The sequence below is a fragment of the Myotis daubentonii genome, chromosome 17, assembly GCF_963259705.1.
Source record: "Myotis daubentonii chromosome 17, mMyoDau2.1, whole genome shotgun sequence".
Taxonomy (NCBI): Eukaryota; Metazoa; Chordata; class Mammalia; order Chiroptera; family Vespertilionidae; genus Myotis; species Myotis daubentonii.
Window position 1 is genome coordinate 49708718 of NC_081856.1, and position 13908 is coordinate 49722625.

The 13908-nt window shown below is 37.0% G+C and overlaps 1 protein-coding gene across 9 annotated transcripts in view; it reads right to left on the reverse strand.

Annotated features, from left to right (window-relative positions):
- The window catches only part of CYRIB (CYFIP related Rac1 interactor B), a 113921-nt gene that overhangs the window by 17253 nt on the left and 82760 nt on the right, over positions 1 to 13908 (reverse strand). For 4 of the 9 annotated variants that reach the window (XM_059672291.1, XM_059672293.1, XM_059672292.1 and 1 more), the window contains 2 exons: positions 8623 to 8705; positions 2035 to 2156 (listed from right to left, as the gene is read on the reverse strand). In XM_059672291.1, coding sequence (XP_059528274.1) covers positions 2035 to 2156; positions 8623 to 8695 — 195 coding nt within the window. In that variant the 5' untranslated portion in view covers positions 8696 to 8705. Of the gene's footprint in view, positions 1 to 2034; positions 2157 to 8622; positions 8706 to 9596; positions 9680 to 13908 lie in introns of those variants that run through there. The other 5 variants (XM_059672295.1, XM_059672296.1, XM_059672297.1 and 2 more) reach the window with 3 other exon arrangements.

The window sequence follows — 13908 nt, forward strand, 5'->3', positions numbered from 1 at the left end:
TTCATCTTTATTTTGCTTATAGATGCTTTTCTTAACCCTTTATGAAACAATCTTTTTCAACAACCTGGTTTGCTTTCTCTGACATCTTCAAACAAGCTAAACACACCATCTGAAAGCTGAAACTCACACCCATGGCGGGGCGTGGGAGCTACTCATAAACACGATCAGGAGGTACTGATGTTTAGATTTTCCCAAGGCGCTAGCACTCTAGCTCCGTCTACACAAAACCAAAAAACAGGAACACAAACAAAAATTGAAACCAGGTAAATTTAGAAGAAGCTCTGAATAAATTAGCTACGAACTAAATAAATGGGCTATGTATTATTTAAGCAATTTGCTTTATAAGCTTACCACTATATGCAAATGTCCTTGATTGTTTAACATAAAAAAAAATTTTAATGATACTTAAACACTATAGGAGTCCAAAGTAAATTACATTTATATGATAATGTAGAAATATTTTAATGTTAAAAATATCTGACAATCTTTATTTCATATGAATATTTCAAAGGAACTATAATATTATCCTGCTGTATATGAAAAATCCTTTTAGCCTCAAGCCCAGTCTCAGTAATGTTTTACAGCAAGTAGAAATTTGTTTATTTTATTTATTATTCAGGAAATGAGCAAATAGATAAAAACTTTAAATTTGCTTTCTTCTCTTGAGAAGACTAGCCAACTTTTCTTGCAAGGATCTAAAAATGATATTTCAAATATCTGCTCATTCTCATACTATCAAATGCTCCAGCAAATGCCACCCATTGTCACAACCGAGCAGAGTTAACTGTTTCCTGGCCTTGCTGGATTCAGAACTGAAGCCAATGGCTGCCCTGCCACGACAACATGTCATGGTTCTCCTTATAATGCTGGTTCCTTCTCCTTTCACATCAGCGTTACTGCTGCTAGAGAACGTTTTAGTACAGCACCAACCACAGCCCAACATGCACAAGGGTGCTTGGTCACTGTCAATGTGAGGGTGTCATGGAGCAGGTATCCTCACTCTCATTTCCAAAAATATTGAAACCGTCAGCACATATATCAATTTCCATCTCTAGTGGTTTATCCTAGAGAAAAGCATTGTTTATTTAATAAACTGTATCCTAAATGAGGAAAAGAGGCTACCGTGGTCGGCAAACTGCAGCTCACGAGCCACATGCGGCTCTCTGGCCCCTTGAGAGTGGCTCTTCCACAAAATACCACATGCAGGCGCACACGTACAGTGCGATTGAAACTTCGTGGCCCATGTAAGTCGGTGTTTTGTGGAAGAGCCACACTCAAGGGGCCAGAGAGCCGCATGTGGCTTGCGAGCCGCAGTTTGCCGACCACTGGGCTAGGAGGTTTCTTTGTGTAGAACAGGACAGCTGAGTATGTGTTTATGCTGAGGAGAAAAAGTCAGTAAAAGACAAAAAAAACCCAGATGGAATTAAGAGAAGAAAGAATTGAAATTCCAGAGGAAAATGGAGAAGAATGTTAGAAAACATAGTCTTAGGAAGAAGGAAAGAGGCTACGCTTCTCCTAAACAGAAGAAATGGAGAATGAGATGCATGGGAAGAAACCTGGATAAGGTCAGAGGTTCGGGAGAAGCAAGTGGAGGGAGACCACACTGAACATTTGCTCTGTAGGGAAAAGTCAGACAGAGTTGGGGAGTCCAGACCACAAGGATGATTTCAGCGTTTCCCAGGGAAGCTTAGGAGGAGCGGGAAAAACAGACGACAGAACAAAAAGCTAAAGAAAGTTGTGTTCTCTCCTCCCCTCCATAAAAGTACCAGTAGGCCCCCCATGGGTACAGTAAATTTCAGGTGTGAGCAACCAATAACACACAATTTTCTTTAATATACATAAACTACATATTTATAGAACATTGTTTTCCTTTTACCCTTATATTGTGCAACCACTTTTGAAATAATGCAAGTGATCTTTCTTTAAATACAATTTTTACTATGCACTAGAGTTCTAAAGTATAGAAAACGAGAGAGATTAAAAAGAGGGCGGGACACAGTGCATTCTATTGACTGGAAAATGGGCGTGCTTTACCTCTCGGATTTCATGGCCAGCTCCTCTATATGACTGCAAGTCCTCCAAGATGCCTTCTGCATCTTTTAACACTACATTCACCTGATTATAAATTTCCTTCTCGGACTCTGTAGGCTGGGCATCTAAACAGCAGGAAAGCACAAGAAAATTCACAGTCACATGAATTTTTTAGTACACATAAAACTCTAAATCCAAATTTCTAAAGATGACTAACATTTTATTCATTTAACTTTGCACTTCTTGGAAAAGATTGATAATTTTTCCATAGTTCTATACTTGAAGTAGCCTCAAGTTTGTAAATATCACAAAGCAGCAAGGGAACACCAAACATTATTTATTGTAGATACAAATAATGACTTGGTATATTAAATGAATTTGAGAATTATCATTTAAATTGTGATAGCACGAACTGCCTTTTCATTACAGTCGTCACTATCAGTAATGACTGTAAATTCATGAGTAATGATCTATTTTAATGCAAGAGAAATGAAAGGCCTACTATATCTTGCTAATCTATGTTTAAGATGAAATGACTTTATTCTCCTATAAAGTTCATTTTAATGACTGAATATTGATATAAAAACTTTTAAAAGAATCCTTTCTAGATGCTGCCCTCTTCTAGGACCACTTTAAATTCTGTACCAAATGAACTTCTCTGCTGATGAACACAGGGTCAAGATTCCAGCGCAGAAGAGTTCAAAGTATGAAATTGCTCCAGAATCACTGGGCCACTGAAAGCTAGATGCTTCAGCTGCAATGTTATCACTGAACTTTTTAAATGCTAAAGCAAAAACTGCGCTCCTCCGTCCTTGAGGATGAGTGAGAGAAAAATGAAGAATTACAGTTACAAAAAGCATGACAAGGAACACAAACATATGGGTATTTCCACCACCTGCAGTGTTAGCCACAGAACATATGTTAATGTGACTAAATCTAGATTTCTCTCTGCTAGACTCGAGGTAACAGAAATTCTGTTTTTAATAACGTGGTCATTTTTTTTCCTAAGGATAAATCTTTTTATTTAATACATTTCTTGGGGAGATGGGGTCGGCACTCTGTGAGGAAACTGAATTTTTCTTGTATCTTTTCAACTAGGCCATGTTACTACAGATAAGGCATACAGCACTTAAAATGATAAACATTATGGTTACCATAATGTTTTAGAGAGGAATTATGCTGGCAGGATTTCTCCCTGCTATATTTTCTCTTATGAGGGTAGGGGAGGAAGACCAAATTTATAATATGAATTAAGAACATTTCTGATCTCTGTTATATAAAACTAGTACTTAAGAGTTTTCTATACCCACACCCTCTCCCCACAAATACACAATGATCTATATTTATTCCTTTCCTTAGAAAATTTAAGAAAACTAAGTTGACACATGAAACTAGGACTCCAGATGCCTAACTACTGTAACTTTATTTTGTGCTTGGGACAAGTCATAGTTCAATCCCACTTATTAAACCTGCCAACTAGTCAAAATCATACCACACATTTTTAAATCAACAATTACAGTACCAAATTTTAATTTCAACATATTTAAGACAGTACTACAAAAACATAACACAGTAACATTTACATGCAAAGCCAACTTAACGATTTGTGTTCACATCTGTTCCCTTATTTTTCAAATTTCTTTTCAGAAATCATGCACTTTTTGAATGAAAATTCTATTTGACAAAATAATTACATAAGAGGAGCCAATTAAAAACTGTGTCCAAAGCTATACAGGTATTACTAGGAGTGAATACTGATATTGTAGCTAAATGACTTTAAAAATCAGTCTGTCATTTAGCAGTAATATCCTCTCACATTTAGCCAGACCTTGTTCTCCAAAGTCATGGTTAGACACACACTTTTAAAAAGTACACCTTGTAACTTTTATACTTACACCAGGTGCAGCAGAGAAAATACTCTTTACATGCAAAAACAACCAACTTTATACTTTTTCACGTGGGTTGTGAAACTACAGACAAACACCAATAGGAGACACATAATTTAAATTCATGAAGAGGGAATTCATGACAAAGGACAATATTTTGACTGTTAGAGACCAAAAGGTATTTGTAAAGTTTGCAATTACTATGTATTTTTGGTGTGGTGACTAGTTGTTAAAAGAAAAATGTGACAGTGAGACTTACAGACAAAGAAACATTATCAAGTAGATTTGAATAGACCTTGGGAGTGATTCATGATTATTAAAGATTTAATAAATAACAAGAAACTTAAAAACAAAGGCAAAGACTTCAGTTTCCCCTAAGGGTGGGACAGCCCCCAGCACCACACTGATTGAACAGTTTTAGACTGCCACAGGAGAGTCACATTGATAATTTTGAAAGCTGCTGAAGACTGCTGTAGAAATGAAGACAAACAGAAAATAGCAGACAGGTAAGCACTACTTTACTGACAGCAAGTCATGCAAAAGGTGAGATACTAGGGAGGGGGAAAGGCTATATAAAAGAAAGCATTTGTTCAAAAAAATGGTATCATATAATGCACCCAAGACTTGTCACTTTGATTTTTCAGAGCAAAGAATTAAAAATTGTATTAGTTGAAGGAAAAACCTGCTACTTAGCCGGCTAACCAAGGGATAGTCATTTGATTGCAAAAGGATGTATCTACTACTGGGAGTAAGCACAGTGCTAACTCATCAGGCTTATTTAAAAGCTGTTCAAGGGCAATTACAGCATGTTTCCGTTGCTCTTACTGTTTGAAGGTAAAAAGTAAATACTGTAATAATTTCACCCCACTTGCCTATAAAGAGTCACTGAAAATAAGTGTTAATATTGAAGTTGGGCGGGGGGAAAGGGGAAATCTGTAATACTCTCAACAATAAAGGTTTTTTAAAAATTGAAGCTGTTATGGTACAAAAAGAGGCAAAGATCAGTTACAAAAGAAAAAAGATAAAAAGCAAATCACATAAAAATGATAATTGTGATAAAGGGTCTATCTGCTTTAATCCTGCATCCATTCATTCATTCGCTCAATAAATATTTATACTCTAACTCCATAAATTTCATCAAGGCAGGGAGCTCAATGTATAGTAGATACCACTGAATGGTATGCAAACTCAGTACCTAGCAGATTTTCTATAATAAATATTTGTGGCCTGAATGAGAAGGCACAGAGATGGTAAATATAAATATAACTCCAGCATGAGTTAAAGGACACCATTATGCATTTTCATGTTTGAACAAATAAAATCCTGTATCATTTTAGAAAAAAAAAATAAGGAAAGACCATAAGAATAAAAATATTTCAAAGTACAGAGCAAAAGCAATAGAAAATATACAAAAGTTAAAATGGCAAATAAAGTTACACTAAAGAAGTGGGTATCAATAGTTGTAAAAGATGGGGAAGAGGGGAGACAGGTAACACAAAAGACAGAAGAATTAGAGGAAATGTATGATTAAATGGAAAGGCACTAAAATAAAGAATCATAGGAAGTAAGGTTCTATTTCTCATTTACAAACATTCACCTATTTTTACTCTCGCACTGTGGTCTAACTGAAAATAAGTGAATCAAGAGTAACTAACAAACACTGAACTCTATCATTTACAAAGCACTATATAAGATTGGCAAGGGTCATAAAAATAAAAGTCCCTCTTCTCCTAGGAACCACAAATGAGTGGAGATACACACACACACACACACACACACACACACACACACACACACACTAATTATTTGGCTAACAATTTGTCATTAGAATGACTAGTATCTTAACAGCGTCATTATAAAATAATTCCACGAACAAGAATAGAGTATACGGGCCCCATCTCAGTGCTTTTTATATATGCTGTCATTACCATAAGTGCTGCCAAATTTTATGGGGCAAATCGGAGCTTATATGTTAATGGAATCGTTATCAAGATTTTCAAATAAAATCTTATCCTATAGGTATAGCTTGTTTTAAGAAAGAGACACTCTTTCTAGTACTTCAAGAACAGGTAACAGTATGTTACAATGAACATGGATTGTCATTTCATGCCTTAAAGGCCTTTATAGATACTCCTTCTTCAATGTCTTTCGCTAAATTTGCCTGAAACGTTCTATTGCACCTCCACAACACAACTCAAACATCACCATCACAAAGTCTACTCCCTGCAAGGTAAAGTCAATCCCTTCCTGAGCTATACCTGGGATGTAAACTATGCAAAGATTATTATTAATTTGCATTTCTATCTATCCCACAAGACTGAGAACTCCCCAAAGGTAGGAGTTGTATCTTTGCATCTCCGGCACCTACTTGTCGGCAGGCAGGAGGCTCAGCATAAATGGATGTTGAACTGAAGTGAAAAACAGCACGTGTGTGCACATGCTAAAGTTAAGAGAGTAACGACTTACAGTAAAGACAGTCTTTATTTTGTACCTACAGTCTAAAATAAACCTAAATTACAATGGTAACCTAAATATTACTGTTCATCTAGAAATAAAAATGTAGAACTTGATATTTTATTCAATAAGAATATGGCTTTATTCTCTGTAATCATAAGGAACTGGCACATCAAATATGTTGCCCATTTTTGACCCATCTCATGGGTCACTCTAGTAGCCAAATCATAAGGTAAACTTTTACCATAAAAGTTTTTTTATAAAAGACAAATGAATGAAAGATAAAACTGATTAAGTTAGAATCAAAAGAAAACATATTTTAAAAATCTAAATTAAGAAATGACAGGCAAACTCTGGCCTAGGATACAGAATGTTTTCACTAAATTTCACTTACAGTATACCAGTAAGTGTCAAACCAAAAGTTCTACATTGGCTGATATAGGCAACAATATCATTCTTTAACTTACAGCTGCCTGTAAGAAGTTAACACTTTACATGTAGTTCTTCACGATTGGAAATTGTTGTTGTTAGCAATTCCGACCTTTTCCTGGCACTAAATTAACTATTTAAATTTAAGGATAACGATCCAAACCTATCCCAGATTAGGAAACCAAGACCAAATAATATTTTAAACACTACAGTAAACTCATACTTCTCACTGGACCACAACCTAAAGCTTGGTTTATAAAAAGATCAAGTGCCAAGTCTTGAACAAGATCTTGACTGTGTCAGAGCCAAGATTCTGCAAATGTAAGGAATTTGAGACAGAGTAAAAGGGAGACAGAATAGCAGAAAAATATACAAGACCAAGTTTGAAATAGATGCAAATAAACTAAAATACAGCTTTAATGTAAGTTGCCTCATCTGAAAGAATAACCTTCAAGTCAGCAATCTGCTCAACATCCCCAAGCTGATTAAAATTCATGCTAAACATGCACTTAAAATAGTCTTGTTAAATTGTTGAGAAGGGTCAAGAAAACCAGTATTTATTTAACTACATGTTCCCCTAAAAACCCACAATTTATTATGGTCCTGATATTAGCATTACTACTCTTTGCTAGCTTGCACACACTACCAAACTATGAATAGAACATTGATAGGAATGTAATAAAATTAGAAAAATATCAGAGACCATAAATTATTCCATAAAATGTAGAAGAACAGTAAATTAATGTGTGCATAGGAACTGTCCTGGTTTTAAGAAAAATATTTAAATTATTCATAAAGTAGCATGAATTGCATAATATCACATAAACTAAACTGAAGTTGACGAAAAATGCAGTGACTCTCTGGGGATTTATTTTCAGGGATTTATTTTGTTTTTAAAACCGGAAAAGGTCTTAAAGTTTAAGTACTTAAATACCTGTTCAAATGTTTTAACCTTAGTGGTATTCAAGAATTCGCATGATTTACAATCTAAGGCTCTCTCTTCACCCTTTCCTAACAATTTCCTAATGATCAGTTAAAATAGCAACATTCACACTAAAACACCAATTTAATATCATTGTTCTTGATTTGACAACCAGACAAGCTAAAGCAATACAGACAGACAGCCAAAAAAGCAAAAGCTTTTCAACATGCATGGGGTCAATGACACTTACCTGCCACCCTTAGACCATATTACAATAGGTCATGCAACATAAAACAAACAGAAGGCAAATTACTTAAAGGTCTGTGAACCCATTATTTTCTTTATAGAGTTAGAAAAAAATTAACTCCTGAAATAAGTACATATAATGAGTTTCTTAACTTTTCAAATTAATTATATACAAAGATTAAATAATTAAGGTTCACACTTACCTTTTAATATTATGCCAATACTAAGCTTTGAATGGCCTTCAAGAACCAATTTGTATTAAAATACTTCAATAGTACATGGAGTTAATATTTAATTTTCCTAAACTGCAATAATTCCCCTCAAAAATTGCTTCTATTAACAAATTTCCACCAAAATTTTTATAGAAATGTTTTCATATGAGAATCTTAAATGTTTTCATTTGAGATCTCAAATTGTAAAATAATGCTCAACTAAAGAGATATCTCTTGTAACAATTCAAATAAAAGCATTTTACAATTTAGTCTATAAAATAGGATTTCCAGTTCTAGAAGGCACCAGAAATTTTACTCAAACAATTCATAGCTCAGTCATGCAAAGCAGTTAAACAGATGGCAAAGGGAAACATTCATTTAGTGCAAGACAAACGCAGTCTACTGCAGGCAAAGAGAAATAGATATAAAATCATCTTCTCACTTTCAAAATCAAGGAAAAAATTTGGCCCCTGCTCAAGGTCTGTGCATGTCAAAACTTTAAGAAGATTCCCCATGTTAAGGTACCTGTCAAGACAAGAATGAGAAAAGAGAAAATATCCCTTTATGAAAAAGAACATTGGAAATGGATTTTTTGTTTCAATAGCAAAAGGGAAAATGTTCATTAGGCCATGAATTCGTCCTTCAGGTTACCCAGACTGCTCGGGCGACAGCAAACCGGGCTCGCACGGTTGATGTGGAGGACCTAGAGGTGAAATGTGGCTTCCTGTACATAATGGCACAACTGTTGCTCTGATTCTTCGCAAAATTCTCCCAAGACAAGTCTCATTAGTGGCCTTATAATGAAAAATTCTCTAAGTATTCCAACAGTGCTAGTATTCTGGAAGAGAAATTTCTGATCAAGAATTATTCACATATAACCTTGTTCAAAATTGCGCCGAAAAACAACAATTTATTTCAAAGCCAAATATCAAGAGTTTTGGCCACAGCTCACCTTTGCATTTCATTATAAAGGAGTAGAATGTTAAACTTACTTCCTGTATGCCATGAAATAAAGCGGCTATTTCTATCCAAATTTGGATTTGTAACTGGTGGCAGTTATTTAAGTACTGATTCTGATGTGTAGCACACTTCGACGGTATCCAGCCGCCGATGGCAGGAATGTGAGCATGTCACCAAGGCATACTAGTAGAATGTTCATCATAAGGCTCCTTGCTTCATGGACTAATGAAAGGACAGCACTGGCTACAGACTCAACATGATTTTAGCAAATGAAAAACTAAAGAATTATATGTATGATGGTGATGTTTGCCTACAATTAGGGAAAAAAATCATGCAAACTTTGATTCCCCATACTTCATTAACAAATGTTCTGGCTGGCCTTCACTGTGGTGTGAGGATCATTCACCTTTCACCTTTACCATTATGCACCAGCTGTGAAGGGCTAAAGAGACTTACTTTCAAAGTCCAAGAAAAAATGTGCTGCATTGTGGTCTATGTCCCTGGTTAGCACCTTAATGAGATTACCCATGCCAGCAAACCTAAAAATAAAAATGGCAACATCATTTAGTTCCAGTAAAAAAGTTTAAGCAGAGGCCTGGGGTTTGGCAAAGGCTGGCTTGCTCGGAATTACCAACAGGTGCAGGTCTATGTGCTCCTGGCACTGAAAATGTGGCACAACAAAAGCACAGGTGGCTCTGAGTTTATAGCTCTTGTCCTCTTTTCCACAGATCAAAAAAGTTACATACAGCAAGTTGGAAAAAGATCACATTTTTACATATAACTTGCAATATTTGTATTTGGCTAATCTATGGTAGGTTACTTCTTTATAACATTTGAGGCATATATTCCCAGTTTAAATGAACATCAAAATAGATTTCTCAAGTAAGTAAATACTGAGACCATATTTTTAAATAACAGGGGTATTTTCCTTCTGTAGATCAAATCCTTTGGGAATACAAGGAAAACTGTATTCAAACCATATTTAACCATTCAAGACTAAAGGCAGTTACCAATAACCTACTTAAAAATTTTTACCACACATAAAACAATATTTCTTACATTTTCTATACTCCAAAAATTAATCAAACGTTTTATTGTTTAACTCAGACTGATTATTCAACAATATTAACTAGATACAACCATACAATGTATGTAACTTAAAAGTTAACACAGCAAACCAGTATGAAGGATCCAGAATTACCATAACTTAGTAAGTTTGCAGAGGAAACAGTAAAAATAAGGTATTGGCATAGTAAATCTTGCGCACGAATTCGCCATGACTCAGTGTGGATGGATGTGGAGGGCGGTGTCAGGACCATCGGGAAGCCAGATTCAAACCTGGAAGTGGCAGTAACTATTGGAAGTCAGACTACAGTGCACAGACACTCCTCCACCCCCAATCTCAATACTTTTTCTCCAAATATGGAACTGCTGGCAAATATAAATGAAACAAAACATAAAAGCAACAATATTTTTTAATCAATGAAAGGAGACATCTTATTATTCATCCCCACACAGGAAGTTTGAAAAGAGTCAGTACTTCTGGCCACCTGTGCTGATACCTCTTCCTCTACCTACTCCCCAGACAATGGCCTATGTCCCTAACTTTAAACTCCACCAAGTGGAAATAACAGTACATGTATAACAGTTATTTGTTGGACTGACACACACATTTCTTAGACAATTTTAAGGACAATCTAATTTATTCACAAATACGGTAAATAATGAAGGGTCTCCTTTCTTTCAAAACAATCTCCCAATGGGAGAGGTAGAGATCTGTCTTATTTTTTATATCAAAATCCCTATGGCATAGAGGTTCACTGGAAATAGTTTGTACAATGTTTTACACAAATGGATTAGCTGAGATCAACACTCAGAGGGAACTGTTTAAGCTTTAATTCTCTTATCTATCTATCTATATGTAAAAAAGCCTAATATGCAAAGTGTCCCCTTGGGAGTTCAACCAATTGGGAGTTAGATTGCTCGCTATGATGTGTGCTGACCACCAGGGGGAGGTGTGGAATGAAGGAAGGCCCTAGCTGGCAGCAGAGGAAGGGAGGCCCTGGCTGGGAGCCAACAGCCACTAGGGACACTACCTGTGCACAAATTTTGTGCACTAGGCCTCTAGTACATGATAAAAAGTTTAATAATACCAAACTTTTACAGTAAGGAAAATATAAACACTGCTCCAAAATCATCAATCACATCCAAACAATTACTTCAAACTGGCTACTAAATTTATTCAATAAGTTTTAGGAACCATTTAGAAATAACCTATTTCAGAGCTTTACTTTTTAAAAGCTTTCATATATATATATATGGAATTTCTGTTTCCAAATACATAAACTCTCTCACTAGAACTGAGACCAAATATACAACAGATTACCCTAGTCCCGTGGTCGGCAAACTGCGGCTCGCAAGCCACATGCGGCTCTTTGCCCCCTTGAGTGTGGCTCTTCCACAAAATACCACGTGGGGGCGCACTTACAGTGCAATGGAAATGGAAACTTCATGGCCCAAGCACAGAAGTCGGTTTTCGGCCTGGGCCAGTCTATTTTGAAGTACTGTTGATATTTGGCTCTGTTGACTAATGAGTTTGCTGACCACTGCCCTAGTCCTATGAGACCATCAAGAGGTGCCGGAGGAAGAGAGGAGGGAGAGATTCCTTTCCTTACCTTTTTACTTGTAAGCCACAGGTGATTCTCAGGGAAACACTGAAACTAGCCAAGTTTGTCTGCTCCACCTTCTTATCTCCCCTTCACTATTTAGTCCTACTTTCGAGGCATCCTAGCCAAATGTGACCCTAACCCCCTCTCACCTGGCTTCATACTTGGTCTGATCTATTCACTCTCCACAAGTACTCAAAAATTTAGCATTTCTTACCTCTTCAGTCCAAATAGACAGTTAGATCTGATCAAATAATGGAATGATACCCTCTCCCCTGGGAAACTGACCGTTAGCCCATTTCACAACATTCCCTTTCCTTAGACCGCATTCCATTTGCTAAGACCATTATCTTTCTCCTCTGGACTTGCCCAGGATCCAGACTGCCTAGAGAATTCCCCTCCGAAAAAGCCCGCCTAGTGTCCTTTAAAATCTCTGACTCCCTGGTCCCAAGCTGCTGGCGCCATTTTGGGATTCAGCCCACCTGTTTCCAGATGACCTAATAAATTCATAATTATTTACCACTTTTGGCCTCATGCGTACCTCCTTTGGCGACCCTAATAGACTCTAAGTTTGAAATGGCCCAGTGTATCTAGTACAGTTTCACAACCTCAGCACAATTAAAACTGGGCCTGTCTCACATTGTAGGATCCTTAGCAGCAGCATCCTGGGCCTGTAGACACTAGAGGCCAGTAGTAACTCACACAACAGGTTGGAACAACTGAATATAACTCCAGATATTGCCAAATGCCCCAGGGCAACATCGCCCCTGGCTGGGAACCCCAGATGTAGTACAACAGCAGCCCCATGCACCCATGAAAGATGCTGTGCCATCACCCATACCATGTGTGTCTCATTTCAAAGATCTGAAAACAGTTCATTATGTTATCAGCGGTCATATCTTTTTTTTATAAGGAAAAACAAAAAAAAAGTAAAACCACATCCTAGTATTGCATTGTTTAACTCTTCAGCCAAAAACAAAACAAAACCTTCCATCCCCTCGGTGTGGCTGATTTCAATGAATACGATATGGTGGCTGATTGTTGGTTCTGGTCCATTGTCAGACTGCCTGGATTCAAACCCTAACTCTGTCACTTCCCAGCTCTGGGACTTTAGTCAGGATTCCTGACTTCTCCACGTCTCATCCGTACAATGTCCACAATAATAAACATCACTGCAGAGGCTTCCTAAACTGACAGGGGGGTACAGGAAGCCTGGCATCTACTTGCTGCTGCGGTATGGCCACGGCAGAGCTAGAGGATCTGCTCCAACAGCAGAGCCGGCGGAAAGCAGCTCTGGAGGGAGTGGCAGCCTTGTTTCCTGCACACACACACTCCACACCCCCAGCAGCCAGGCAGTCACATAAGAATGACGCCAGCGGATGTAATACAACAGAGGCCCCATGCAGAAAGCCCCAGAAGGTGTCCTCAAGTCCTTGGTTTATGATTCCATTCTTTCCCAGGTTCCAGCTGCCATTTCCCTCAGTTTAGCTGCTAGATTTTCCTCAGGTTTTAAGATACCCTCATTTCTTTCAACCAACTTTCCCTTTACCTGTTTAGCTGATCTGGGTTTCGGTCATTTGCATCTAAAAGAGTTCTGAATAATAAGACTTCTAAGCTTCAGATGAATACATAAATCTGATGCAAAGGATAACAATATATATAAAAGAACTTTCCGATTCTATACAACTTGGTCCAAAATGCTACTGATTTATTCTAGAAGCACTATTTCAAAGTAATTGATAAATATATTTAGAACAGTAAACTGCGAGTCTTACGATCAGAATTTAGGAGGAAAAAGCTAAAGAATTTTCTTTCAGTTTACTTTTTATTGTAATCCTTGGATTCAAACTAAATATTGTAGATATTCATTGAGTAAGCTAAGGAGAAATTTAATACATAGAAACCAAATGTAATTTATAATTTACTTCCAGTGTTCGTGATATTTCTGGTGGGATTTTGTGGCAGTGAGCTCTTACGTTGCATGTTGGTTTCAACACTGGCGATGCATCTGGAGAGGAACTCGCTCTTCCTGGCCGGGGGTCTGCGGCATGTCTGAGCTCACAGAGGCACTTACTAACTACAGCAGACCATTCCCCACAAAG